The sequence below is a fragment of the Zootermopsis nevadensis genome, unplaced genomic scaffold, assembly GCF_977971745.1.
Source record: "Zootermopsis nevadensis isolate Lab colony 2312 unplaced genomic scaffold, Znev_1.0 Znev_ptg000017l, whole genome shotgun sequence".
NCBI classification, from domain to species: domain Eukaryota; kingdom Metazoa; phylum Arthropoda; class Insecta; order Blattodea; family Termopsidae; genus Zootermopsis; species Zootermopsis nevadensis.
Genome location: NW_028259149.1, coordinates 3,230,053 through 3,244,193, shown reverse-complemented (window position 1 = coordinate 3,244,193; position 14,141 = coordinate 3,230,053). Strand labels below are relative to the sequence as shown.

General features: G+C 39.2%; 1 protein-coding gene across 1 annotated transcript in view; it reads left to right on the top strand.

The window, feature by feature from the left end:
• Nucleotides 1–12,975, top strand: part of olf186-M (Ki-ras-induced actin-interacting protein-IP3R-interacting domain olf186-M) — a 42,536-nt gene extending 29,561 nt beyond the window's left edge. The window contains exons 7-12 of the mRNA XM_087350112.1: nt 6,332–6,557; nt 6,676–8,164; nt 8,623–9,861; nt 10,570–10,635; nt 10,781–11,008; nt 11,541–12,975. Of these exons, the coding sequence (XP_087206238.1) occupies nt 6,332–6,557; nt 6,676–8,164; nt 8,623–9,861; nt 10,570–10,635; nt 10,781–11,008; nt 11,541–11,765 (3,473 nt within the window). The 3' untranslated portion in view covers nt 11,766–12,975. The remainder of the gene's footprint in view (nt 1–6,331; nt 6,558–6,675; nt 8,165–8,622; nt 9,862–10,569; nt 10,636–10,780; nt 11,009–11,540) is intronic.
• The last annotated feature ends 1,166 nt before the right edge of the window (nt 12,976–14,141 follow it).

Here is a 14,141-nt window from a genome sequence, read left to right as displayed (position 1 = left end):
GTTTGAATTATTGTAAAGAGTATGTTGTGTATTTATGTATTCCTTATTTCCAGTTAGTCATCTTTAATTAAGCTATAATTAAGTGTCTATTAAAATACGAGAGGTTGTGTTTAAGAAGAAAACAATTTCCATAAAAGTATTTTGAATATGAATTTATTATTTTCAGAATTACGTGAAATAGAAATATTTTTATAATCGTTAACGGAATGTAACAGCATTCCAGTTTGTTTAATTGATATTCTTCGCTAACGGTTAATGTCTGGGCTTACTTGGTGGTGGTATTATTATTTTTCAGGAAACTCTATGGATGTACTAAAATTTGATCAACAGTTCACTTCTGGTGCCCATATTATGTCATCGTTGTCATCGCCTGTTCGTACTTTTGCCCCACTCACCCCAATTTTGAGTAACAGTTTGGCTAATATTCCATCCCGTTTCTTACCCCAACCCCCTCCTCGTCAACTGCTTGCAGTTCCAGGCAAGAACAATCCTTTTTACTTCGCAGGCGTGTCACGGTCTCACAGTACAAGGCGGCATCTGAGCGTGAAAGTGCGTCAGACTCGCAGGGCTAGTGAGCCTGCGGATTGTGAGGTCTAATTGAACGTACGCTCTCAAGAAAGTCAAATTCAGTGAATGATCATGCGTTTATGACTGTGATACGGTACTGATCCTGTAGGTAGAAGTAACGGCAAGTTCATAATTTGCAGCGACGTGAGGAGACTTGCCACCCATCTGCTTCTAATTTAGTTTAGAAATGAAATTCTCTTCTACAGTGCAATTATATCAGACGTTGTCCGTCGTCTAAGGCAGTGGTATTCAAACTTTTTTGTTTGCGTACCCCCAGATATAATTTCTCTTCAGCTTTGTACCCCCAAAGTTGTTGGTGTATAATTCAAGTTATACATAGTATGTAATATACATCTAAAATAAATTAAATAAATTACATTACTGATTATTCAGTGTTTGTCATAAATTAATTTTTTTTTTAAATTTCACGTACGGGGTACGCGTACCCCAGGTTGAATACCACTGTTCTAAGGTACCGTATATTTAATGCATAGTGAATTTCTGTTTAACTTGTGCATCTTATGTGTTGTCTTTAGTTTTGATAAGAATTTACCAGAAGGTGCTTAAAGTAATTGTAGGCAATATGACATAGTTCAGCGTAATGTAGGTTTGTTACCTTAAATTCTTTTAAAAGGTTCATCATATTCATTCCATTGAAGGATAAACACTTTTATGATACTCACAGATTTATTTATTGCTTCGAGGTTATGATGATAATCTTGTACGTTACATAGGAGGACCAAATCTAAGCAGTCGTATCACAGATGTTTATCTTTTCAGTATTCTTTCATGTACTAGAATGCCTTCATTTTTAACTCGGCCGCAAAGAGAAGCCATTCAAAATTCCACTGGGCGATCGGGGTTTGATCCCCGACGGGGGCAGAGGATTTTTCCTCTAGCCTCTGTGTCCAGACTGGCTCTGGGGCCCACCCAGCCTCCTATCCGATGGGTACCGGGGTCCTTTCCCAGGGGTAAAGCACAGCTGGGGCGTGATGCTGACCACTCACCCCCATCTAGTGCCGAGGTCAAGAATGAGTAGGAGCTATACCTCCTCTCCCCCAAGCGCCTACATGGCGTATAGTGGGACAGCTTTACTTTTTTTTTTTACTGTCAGTTGTCGAGACTGTAAAGCATAAAATAATACAATGTATAATGAATTGGAGAGGATGTGGAAGGAAGCTGTCGTGGCCTAATTTAAGTACTGTCCTTGCATAGGCCTGGAGTAACTGAGGAAAACTATTAAAACCTCAGATAATAACCATTCTCCAGATTGAGATCTGAACCTGGGACGTGAATATGAAGCAGGGTTGCTAACCACTGAGGTGCTTAAATTGCAAGTAATCCTCGGTGGCCCCGAGTAGCGTTCTGACTAAATAACTTCCTACTCGTTCACTGTGAACATGGAAAATTGGCTTCTCAGAATCAATCCAGTACATTTGCTCAAAGACCGCCACGTACACGTGTAACGTAAAACACTACATGCTAATCTAATGTCCGCTTATCAGCAACATTTTGGTTTATGGCCTATAAAATCATTTGAATTTTGTTTGTTCTAACTGCGATTCTCCTCTCACTCCCGCATAATTTTTATCGCTTTCAGTGATTAATCCTGAATGTGGAAGTACCAGGTATCTCAGAAACAGGACTACTTTTTTGGTGGTATTTTGAACCGGCTGCTTTTTTCATGACATACAAAAATTGAAAATTAAAATCTGTTATTGAAAAATGTGTATATTTAAATAATGATAAAATTTGTATTTAATTAGGGTTTATTGGTTTACTTCTTTGTCAAGAAACTTAACTTCCTCCAACCTGTTCTATCGTGTCTGAGTACCGGTACCGTTCTTTTGTCGACAAAGACTGTTTAGTGGAAGCACTGGAAAGGTTTTTCCATTGACACAATGTCATGGCCTGTGGAGGCAATTGGTGCATTTGTAAGTACAGTAAGGTTCCGATTATTCAACTTTAACAGTACTAGAGGACAGTCGGATAATCGAAAACGTTTGATAACGCGGAAGACTGATGAAAAAGACGAGGGTAAACATCGATTTAATTTACAAATCAGTTTGGGATGTTATGAAGAAAATATAATATGGCATTAAATGAAAAAATCTCCCAAACAAAAGTAATATTTAACGTAATGTAATTTGTAAATTAAAAATTTTTACTTTAATAAATTAGTTATGGGAATTTGCTTCTGAGCCTCCTTACTTTTCTTTGTAGCGAGATGGCTCCGTCGCCTGAACAGTGGGATGTCTGTAGCGACTGATTACGTAGAATATATAAGTTGCTTGGTGGGGGAGTGTCATTTTGATACTTGATGAATTGACTGTCGATAAAATAGTGTTGTGGGTTGGATAATTGTGATTCTACTGCAAATATGACCCTCTGCCCATCTGAATTAAAACATTCCATTATAATAAGGTTAAAAAAATTCTGTTGTCATGTACGAAACAAAATTTTACTCTGTTTGACAATTTTTAGATGATTTTTGTGATACCAGTGTTTTTCTAGTACTAGGTCGTTACTGTTTTATAGCTCTTAAGATTATGTTTATAAATATGATATTGTGAATGACCGAGAGTCGTTCTGTAAAGTTATTGGTATAATAAGTTGTATTTAAACTTATATAAAATGTTGAAACAAGGAAATATATATATACATATTTATTGGCAGTGATTTGGGTATCCAGTGGATCTCGTGTTCCCGAAATAAGATCTTGTTAATTTTAATTAATTTCATTCACAACCAAATGGAAACTTTCCTTTTTCTGTAGAGTGGAAGATGTATTGGTACAAATGTTTCCTTGTGAAACTTTATATAGCCGTCGTCATGCGCTGTTTGTTTGCACAGAGTCTGTGAAATTAATGTGTAATGGAGAGGTCGCCTCTGTATGTTTGCATATTATATCTGTAAAATTACTGAGTGCATGTCATTTAAATTAATTAAATTAATAGAAATGCTTGCCATCTCCAAACGAATAATAGTACTCGTGTGATGACATTATGTTAAAGCTTCGTATGGTTACGTATCTTTATAAATGTGACGTGGAGCCTAAAGATGACCGTCCACCTCAATCTGGCAGTAGAGTTACGATTCCATAGATCTTTTCCCTGTATTCCTTTAGCTCACATAGTGCGGATTATGTGATCAGTGAACGCTCGGTTGTCAGCGAGACTTTCTTGTATAGGATGTGAAAACCAAGTCCCAACAAAGCAGACAGAACGAAACTCCAGATACATAAAAGGGTTCAAGTTTCCTTAAATCCTGTTGAAAATTTACGTCTGACTTCTCCTGATGTGTTGTCCCTAACTCCAATTGTGCTTTTTATGTCTCGGAGCCTTGTGAATTATTAATTGTATAGGGAGGGGCTTTCATGAAGAAAATGTGTGCTATAAGAGACTGGAGGTTTTCAAAGTGGTGAAAATATGTATTTTGGGCTCTTGGTTTGTTGCTATGTAGTCTTGTAGGTGGCTACCAATATTTCAGAGGAAAATATTGCCTCCATCTTTTATCCTGAAAATGGAAGCAGTACGTCCTACAAAAACATTAGCTAAAATGTACGAGACTACAGGATGACACATCTCAGAAAACTACGATCCGCAAAAGTGAATGTTCTCAGTCGCTGGAAACTGAGCCGTTACACTGCAGTCTTCTCTCCAAAGTTAATGAATATTTTACAGATTCACTGCCATCAAGATATATTCATTTCTTGTCATCTTAAATTATAATTCTTCTTCTTCTTCTATGGCTCTCCGGTCCGTGTTCGGTCCATGGCCTCCTCAATTCTCCTCTTCCATTCGGTCCTCTGTTAGGTCCATCTGTTGAAAGCTTTGATCGAGGTTTCGAAACATCTTCCTTTTTACGGTGCAAGGTTGTTAGCCTTGCGACCAACCCCCAACCTGGAGGACCAGGGTACTTGTCTTAGTCTGGCCTCTCCCCCTCGATTAATCTGGCTAGGGAGGCCCTACCAGTAGCTCTTGGGGTCACTGAGGTACTCGAACCCCACCACCATGACAAGGTGTTAAATTATAATTATATTTTTGAAGTTCTTAATGAGGATTATTTTAATGAGTCATACCGTAGTGCTTTAATAAATTTGTACATTAATTCTGAAATTTCATTAAAGAGTCTGTATGTATTCTCACCATACTGCACTTAATATTATAATATATTATTTTAGATACATTTGTAAGGGAGGTATTATTTTGTTTATTCATTTAACTCATTTCCTCATTTTTCACTTCAATGTGACAAAGTAATGGGAAATCACTCTGCACTTGGCTACAGTTAATGTACAAATGATGTATGAATGTACTCCGCTAACTCTTCCATATATTCCCCACCCTCCCTCATTTTACACACGTCTCACTGCATTTGAACACGAATTTTTTTAAACATACTGTTGTTCAGTCAAGGTTATTGCTTTTATGTAATTTCTTTAGAATTTAGATTGTCACTTTTCAGGTTTTGCTAGAGACCCAGGAATTTAAGTAAGTGTCTTCTATGTGTGTGCGTTGTGATTTGATGTCAGTCGGCATTAACGGCATGAATTACAGTGTAACCCATTTGTAGTATTTAGCTGAGCACAAATTTAATTTGTTGGAAATTTATGTTTACTATCATAAAATGTTACTTCATAATTAAACTGTTTTTGAATGTGTTTGTGTTATGCATGACTGACCAAGTTCTCAGTAACGACGCCAGATGGCAAAATTTTGTGTTTTGCGACTCTTGCGACAATTAGGTTTAGAAATGCTTTTACAGGAAATATAGGAAAAGAGGTGAAAGGGAAGAGATGAAGATATAAAAGAAGTAATTTCCCACTGAATTTTAACAAACCTTTCCCAGCAGCAGATATGAAGTCCGCCGTATTCTGGGATGTTGCGCTGTGTACCGAGCCACCCCTTCTGCATTGGGTTACTGAATTTTGAGGATGGATAGGAGGGTGTGGGCTGGATTATTCTGGCTCAGGATAGGTCTACTGGCAGGTTTCCATAAACCCACCTTTTGCTGGTCCGTAAAATATAAATTTCTTGATTAGCTGGGCAACTGTTAGCTTCACAAGGGCTCTGGTCCATGGAGTTAGGTTAAAGAGTGACTAGGTCGAGTGTAAATGGAAATAGAAATTTACCAAATACCGAAGAAGATGCAGAATTATCTCATTAGAGATATCGTAAAAATTGAATATATTTTTTTTTTTTTTGAATTTATTGTTATTTTCCTGCAAGTAATTTTCTTTTAGCTGCATGCAGTTCAGAATGAAATCATGTGATATATTCAGTGCATGTTTTAATTTATAGTATGTTGATGTCTAATGTTTTAATTAGAAATAGAGTGGAAATGTGTTTGTTGTTCACTTGAGAACAAATTGAATAGTTCATATTGTAAAAAGCACAAGTTTAATTTGAAAGAGAGAAATTTATTTATTGAGAGACCAGAGGACTGTCAGAAACTTGGTTAATTTGTGAGTTATTGTAATATAATGTAATTTTCATTAATTAACTTTTCATATTTATCTGAAGAAAGATTGGTTCATCATTTTTGTGCCGTCATATTGTAAAAAAGTGTTTATAGAATTTCTTTCTTATATTCTGTTTCAATTATAAATTCTTTGTTTAAATGACCTTCCATCCAGAGGTCGAATTGTCGGATGATGATTATTATTTGTTGGTACTTGAAGTATGTGCCTAGAAAAACCTGCATCGTTTGTCTTACCAGGATGTCGTGTGACTGACTAACACAGTACCGATTTCTTATGCAGGCTCATCGCATACTCCTCCATCTGTGATTGTGGCAAAGATAATGGAGAAGCTGCGTGAACATGAACGAGAGAACATCCCACCTGGTTCAGTGGTATCAGCACCAGCAACTGGTAACTCCATACCTCCACCGCCTTCTCTCCCTGCTACCTCAAACAAGTTCTCACGAGCGGCTCGTCGTGTCCTGACTCGTACCACGGTGCTTGGTGCCCTTCCGTGTAATGCAAGGTACATAAGCTTTTGTAGTGTTATCATTTGTTAAAACCTTGATGACTTAGGTTAGATTAAGAAAAATGGGCATGAATGACGCTTGGGCTGACACTAGTTATGCTTTTCACATGTATAGGCAGCAGCAACAACAGAGTGTACTGACACCTGACAACAGACGCTTTTTGGACAACCAAGGCAGCAAGTCTCCCGAAGTTCCCCGGAAACGCATGATCATCGGCCACCGAAGCTACACCTTTGGTTGTGACGGCGACCTCATCGAACTGGACCCCGTGTCCGCTACAAGTCCGACCCCGAACATCTCGCCAAAACCAAAACCACTATTACACAAGGATTCTGTTTTGTCCACTGCCACTAGCCTCAGCTTTACCAGCATTGATAGTGACAGCGATACCGATGATCGCGGCAACGACTTTGGAATTCAGCCCAGACACCAAGTTTTTATTGATCATCCAACAGCATCTACGCCCAGGTCTACTTATTTCTCTTCCCTTAATTCGTCGCAGGATCCTGTTTCCGAGAAAGTTGTGACACAGAAGGTTTATCCTTTGTATCCGGTTGTTAGCAAACGTATGTCGTCTACCAGCCTGAGCAGTTGGGAATCAGAAGCAGTCCTCTCGCCCATAAATTCCTCTTCCGACATTTATTTGGGCGTCAGACATCAGTGTACTCAAGAACTTGTAGCGAAACAACCAAGTGAAGAAGAGAAAGATGGTGGATTAAGTACGGTCACAAAACATTTTAGCAACGTCCATTCAAGTCCAGACATTCCTCTCTCAGTCTATTGGCCAATGAGGTATGAATCAATAGATGAAGATGTGGAGATAAAGTCTGACAAATCAGCAAGTCTACTGTCAGCTTCTGCAAGTGGAGAATCCCAAGATACGCCTCGTAAAGCGAACGTTGATAGGCAAGTCCGCCGTTATGACAAAATGGAAACTGTGGACATAGTTGATCATGTTGATCATAAATCTGGAAATGGTATGGGAAATGCAGAGGACTGCGACATGAATAATTTCTCAGGTCCGACTGGTGTTCAGAGAAGCGCTAAGACGCTGGAGGAGCAGCTGCAAATTCAGAAAGAGGTCATTAGCTTGTTGCAGGTTCGTAGAGGTAGCCTCAAACGGCAGAAGCGTATCTTAGACGATGAGGAGCCTTTGGAGGTTTCTGATAAGGACAGCTCAGAATTAATGAAAAATCTTGAAATTACATCGGACGTGCCGCACGAGGAAACGAGGGCATCAACGTTGGACTCTGGTGCTGTAAAAAGCATTCAAGATGTGAAAGAAAACACTGAAAAGGAATATGACTCAGATGAAACAGCAACATTGAGAAATTTGAGAAATCGAGAACTTGAGTCGCGTAAAGATCATTGTGTCAGGAATGCAGACGCAGAACACCCCATGCAGAAAAGTCAGAAGATGAAAGACGTACACGAACAGAACTCTGATTTGCCTCTCGATGTTGAGGAATTATGTAGTAATTTAAATGTTGTAAAAGAAAAAACCAAGTCAGAAGTCCAACTTAAATATGCAGAGAGTATAGATACAGATCTGCTTCAGGTATCCGGTGTGGATAACAGAGGCGATTCTTTTGAAATGGAGGAGGTAAGTGTTTACGCTATTTTCATTTTATTCATAAAAGCGACAAGACATGAATCTAAGAAATTTTTAATTTTGGTGTGATTTTCACCACTAAATATTCCCATAAAATCACAGTTAGCTGGAAATTAAAATTTCTTTAACATCATTTTAGATAGGGGGGGGGGGGGGGCTGTTGAAACAGTTTGTTTCCAGAAATAGGGATTCAGATTTTTTTGTGTATTTTTTTTACTCTTTACTGTGCCATGCTTAAGGTACTGAAATGGAGAGTATAAAAGGCAAATAAATTAATTTTGCTGGTAACGCGAAAACTCAGTGGATTTTGAGTTGGGCAGCAGAGGCTTCATTTAATAAGTAGTATAAATTTAATTGTAGGTGGGTTTCTGCTTTATGATGTACTGCTCCGAAGAAAAGCCGTATACACCACGCGTAGAATGATGGACATTTTTTTTTTTGCTATATAGATCTGCACTTTTGGCGAAGAGGAGGGTCGTATGACAGTGCTATCACGGGCATGGTCAGACAGCAGCGGCTTCCTGGATGGCGATTCTGAAATATACTTGTCGAGACAAAATGGGCACAACACAGATGCCACTATTACCAACCTGGAATCTAGTCAACGTGATGGGTCAGGTCGAACAAGCAGTAAAGGAACGCAAATGCCTAGCGTCGCTAGTGAATTAATATCTCAAGGTGACCTCGAACTAACCGATGTGTCTTTCCACGCATCAAGTGATATCGTAAAGAGTGAGCTAGTTGTAAGGACAAATCTCAGTGATGAAAAGTCGGAAACTGTGAAGTGTCCGACTGATTTTAGCTTAACTAGTTCTAATGAAAAATGCTTACGGAGAAGAGAAATTGGGTCGAGCACAATAAATCAGCAGAATTTGCCAAACAATTTATTTCAAGAACTCAGTAGTGCAAATGATTGGTTATGTAAGTGTAACGTGCCTTGTGTTATGGAACACGTTAGTGACCTCAGCGGTTCATGTGCAGTATTACATGAACGCCAAAGATCTTTAGCAAACGTAAGCTTTAGGGGGGTGCGTGAATCTGTAGAAGCAACTGCTTACAGTTTCTCTGATTCCAATAAAAGTGCAATAAACCCAGGAGTACAGAATTTTACATCTGTATCTCAAGACAGTTCCTTAATCAGAACATTATTATGTTGTCATATTCCTCGACACCGCCAACCGTCTATCTCTACTAATGATGACAGTGAGCTGGCACATCATCGGACCATGTCACTTCATAGCGTTGACCATAAGAATGGCTTGAGGTTTGGCGGAGTGCGTCGAGTTAAATCTGCTCCTCATCGCCTAGAACGTTTGGCTTCGAGTGACGACATGATGCGAAGTAGCAGTTGGAGCAGTGTCAGCAACATGTTCAGTTTCTGCAGTGATGAGAGCGTCATTCACGTCGGCCTCCAGAGGTCGGGTTTGGGCCGGGCCAATGAAAAGCGTCTGAGTGACGTGTGTGCCGGCGGTCTGTACAGACCGGAGGTAATGGAACAGCGTGAGAGTAGGTTAAGGGATGTGGACGCCAGTGACAACAAGCACCCGATTGATTCCATAGGTGCCGCTCAGTATCTCAAACCATGTTCAGTTCCTTGTGGTAGGAATACAAGGAAAAGCTCTTCAGATGGTGCTTCAGCTTCCAGACACTCGGTAACAGGTCTGCGTGAATTGGTTGGAGAGTTGGCAGTAAGTTTCTTTAGTATTCTAGTCTTCTTCTATGGCTCTCCAGTCCGTATATGGTCCATGGCCTCCTCAATTCTCCTCTTCCATTCAGTCCTATCCTCCGCTACCTTCTTCCAATTTCTAATCCTCAGGAGCAGTGTGGCATCCGTTTGAACTGCATCCTCCCATCTGTTCCTGGGTCTTCCAACTGATCTTCCTCCAACACTTCCTTTGAATACCATCTTTGGAATTTGGATGTCGTCCGTCTGAATCAGGTGACCTGCCCATTGAAGTCTCTTGATTTTTATAAATTGTGACAATGATATGTCTTTATATAATTTATAGATTTCCTGATTAGTTTTTGTCTTCCGTTCACCTGCTTCTTGTGTTGGGCCAAAAATTTTCCTCAGGATTTTCCGTTTAGTATTCTAGTGATATACATTAATTGGCATTGCTTCAGGCAGTGTATTTCCCCTACGATGCATTTTTTATCACGTTGACTGCAAGTACAGGCAGGAAGTCAGTGGTCAGGATGAATGACCTTGAGATTCAGCATCTTGATTATATTGTTTTATTGAAGTGTAGTATAGTATAACTTGTAGTCGGAATCTTGCACAAGTACTTATTTGGTCATACACACATGCTATTTGCTTTTTTTCTGCGTGCAATAGAAAAATAATGGTTTTAAACCTGTGCAGAAACATGCAACTACTGATGACTTAATTTTTCCAGGAGAGGGGCTGGGACATTTCTATGGGGACGGACTCATCACACTTTGCATGCCACACCGATCAGCAGGTAAGAACACGTAGGATTTGAAGTTCTCACAGCAGTAAAGATGTTGATTTTGGTGTTACGGTTTTTGATGCCATGTGGTTTTTAAGGTTTACTTCGGGGCTGTAGATTGAAACATGCTTCGCTCTTTTACTTGGTGGTCCTTTAGCTGTTGCGCCTGCAAGGTGATGCATTGCGGGCAGGTCTTGCGGCCTACGGTCGTCAGCTGGTGGGAGGGCAAGCCAGTGAGCATAATGGTAACCATGAAGTAGCTGAAGCAAGCAAGGAACTTCAGGCTGTTTGGGAGGTGCGGGATAGGATTGCTGCTGAGTTACGTCGTGTAGCAGACCTTCTAGAAGAACAGCCACCTCACCGAGCTGCCAGCATCACTGGCCAGGTCAGATTGCAATTTAAGTGTGTTTAGATTATTTCTGGCTATTATTTCAAAAATGGAACATTTGCGACCCCATGTTCATAAGAACATATTTTTTTATCCTGGAAAACGCACACAAAGTTTGTAAAATACTTTTGACTCACCCCGTATAATATTTGCACTTGATGAAAACTTATTAAATGAACGAATAAAAATAAAATGTTTTGCATACTGGTGGACTGTTTATCACTTGTTTGTGACGTTGAGGTCTGATATTATCAAAATGCTCCTTCGGTATGACACGATCTGACCATCGTCCTCGACGTCTTTCGCAAGTTAGTGATTGTAAAAAAAGAATGAAAGTTCTAAATTCATGAATACATGTTTAATTATCGCCATTGGCCCATATGAAGAGAGAATGATGGTAGAAAAGAGGAATAAGAATATGTGTTTGTTTGACGGCGTTGTATAGCAGAAATGTCTTTTGAGACGAGGCTACACGACGCGACTTCTCAGAAGATGGCCCAGCCATCTTCAGCCGTTGTTCTCGTTTCAGATGGCCGCGCTGTTACGCGAACAGACTCGTCTCTGCCATCAGCTGGAAGCCTTAAGTTGTGAATCCTCCCCTTCAATTCTTGTGGAGCCACCCCCTTGCTGCTCGGTCCTCGATGCCGTCAGAGAAGAAAATCGACGCCTACAGAACATGGTGGAGAAGAACTCGGAGGAACTGAAAGAGATACGCAAACTTCTGAAGGAACTTGTGGCTGTGAAAAATTCATAGTCTTGAAAATAGAACTTGCCATTTTTGTTTGCGGGCAACTTCTTAATCGAGTTGAACTGTTCGATAACAATTTTGGGACTTAATAAAAACTAAGACTTGAATCCCGACGACAGACTTGCCAGAAGTTATTTAACTGCGTTCCTAGAATTATTAGGTTGAATTTTAACGAAGATACAAATTTTTAATTGCAATTTTTGGACTAACAGAGGGTGTTTTCCCCCTTGGTATTAATTTATATTTTTGCAGTAGTGCCATGAACAATTTACTTAATAAGTTAATAGCAGGATAAAGGGAGTTTTCTAGCAATGCAAGCATATATATACTTATTTTGAAAAAAATTATTTTTATTTTTAAAATATAACTACATTTCCCAACGACATATTAATTTAAAGTAAATCTTTGATGTCGTTCTCAGAAATAAGCCTTCATCTAAAACGTTATAGAAGCAGGCGGTGATCGTAAAGTATTTTCAGGAGACTGTACAATTTATTATCTGAAATGAAATTTGGTGCGGTAATAATGAAGGTCTTAAAAAATAATCATCTGTTGAGACCATATTTTTGTAGAATATAAAACAATTTAGCAGCTGTTACGTTGATGCATACGGAGCTTAGCGTGCGAAATATTGTACGGAAATAAATCATCGTATGTTCGAAACTGCGAACGCAGTAACGCCATAAAAGTTTTGGGGTCACATCATACAAATTTGATGTCATCAGATGTGTTCGTGTGAAAATTCTGTTGACTCGAACGTGTAATTAGCAATTTATAGTTCCTACTTGACGCTGTATGTTTGATACAGGCCGTCGGTAATCAGAAGAATTCCGAAATATGCCAAACGAAGCCTAGATATGACTTTCGGTGCATGAAAATTGTTGATGTTTTTCAGAAATTTTTTACTGTTTTGTTGAGCCCCGCGCGTTCAGCAGTGTCGAGTCTTTCGTATTCAGGTTAGAGACGTAAATATTTGTTTATTGTTTTAGAGTTTATGCAATTTGCTGATTGTGTAAGACGAGTTTTAGAGAACTGTTATTTACATTTAATACTTAAGTTTTCAGTGTTCCCGAGTTCTGAAACATTAGTGAGGTTATGAGATCTGTATTTTTCTACAGTGTTCTTTTTTTTTTGATAGTTCCACCTTCTGCCACCCTGCAATACGTTATGTACATTAGAACTGTTATGGTTTATAAAATATTATCCTTTTATGTTACTGTGTGTTGTGTTTTTTTCTTTCCCTTTTCTTTCCTTTTTTTTAGATTTGTCACTTTTAAGCTGTTTTAAAATATTGTATAAAAAGATTATGACTCTTGTCTGCATGTTCCTTCGACCGATGCGACAGTTCGAACCAAACATCGCGGCTGAGTGGTTTGAACTCCTGCTTCAAATTCGGGAGATCCGAGGTTCAGATCTCGCCCGAGAAACTCCTAACTGAGGTTTTCGTGGTTTTCTTAAGTCTCTCCAGACAAATGCCGGGAAGGCCGCAACCTCTTCCTTCCGTATCCTTTATAATCCATTAATCATCCCGTGATCTGATAGTGTTGTTAACTAAACCACGAGATGGTTTTAAGAGTCGAGTGTCTCGGACTCGTGAAATATCTATTTATGGAAGATCTTAAGGTGGGAAAATGGAGGGATATTTTACCACTTGGTAACCGTTCAGTCCCAGGACATTTTTATACGAGAATCGCTGTACTTTACCTTCATAGGACTGTTTCGGAGGAGCTTAATGATTCCATCATCAGGGTGGTGGATTCATCACTACGTGATTACTGAAGTGCAGTGAAACTGTTGAGCCTTTCCCAAAATTAATAAAGTGCTGTAAATTCTCAATTTTCCACTGGCTCTTAAATTTATTTAGGGCTATCACGGACGTTGGCTTCTGGATAGTAACACTGCATGGTCTCGTATTTAGGAACATGCTGTCTCCATCTTCAGGACTGAAGAGATGGAAAGATGAAGTGAAAATGATTTATACAAATAAAAATGAGAGGTTTTAAATTGCAAAGATTGAGGGCATCGTGCCAGAAGGGCATATCACCATGTCTGCAAAAATTGGGGAGATATTTGATTTAGAACGTAAACTGGTGGGATTTGAAGTTGACTCAATTCAAATGGATGTGAACGGTATTAAGTTGGGTCAGAATGTTGATTTTGACGTATTTCCCCTCAAAAACCTTGGTATCTGCAAGCCACGAGTCCAACATCGACGGGGAATATCTTGACCAGCCCTCGAAGGAAGTCACATCATGGACGTAACAAGTTGTGCGCAAGACAGGAACAAGGTATAAACGTAAGAAATAAAACGAATGTAATTAACAAGCAGTAAAAATTAATAACTGAATTACAGTTTTGCGTTCATCTTACGTTGTATAAACT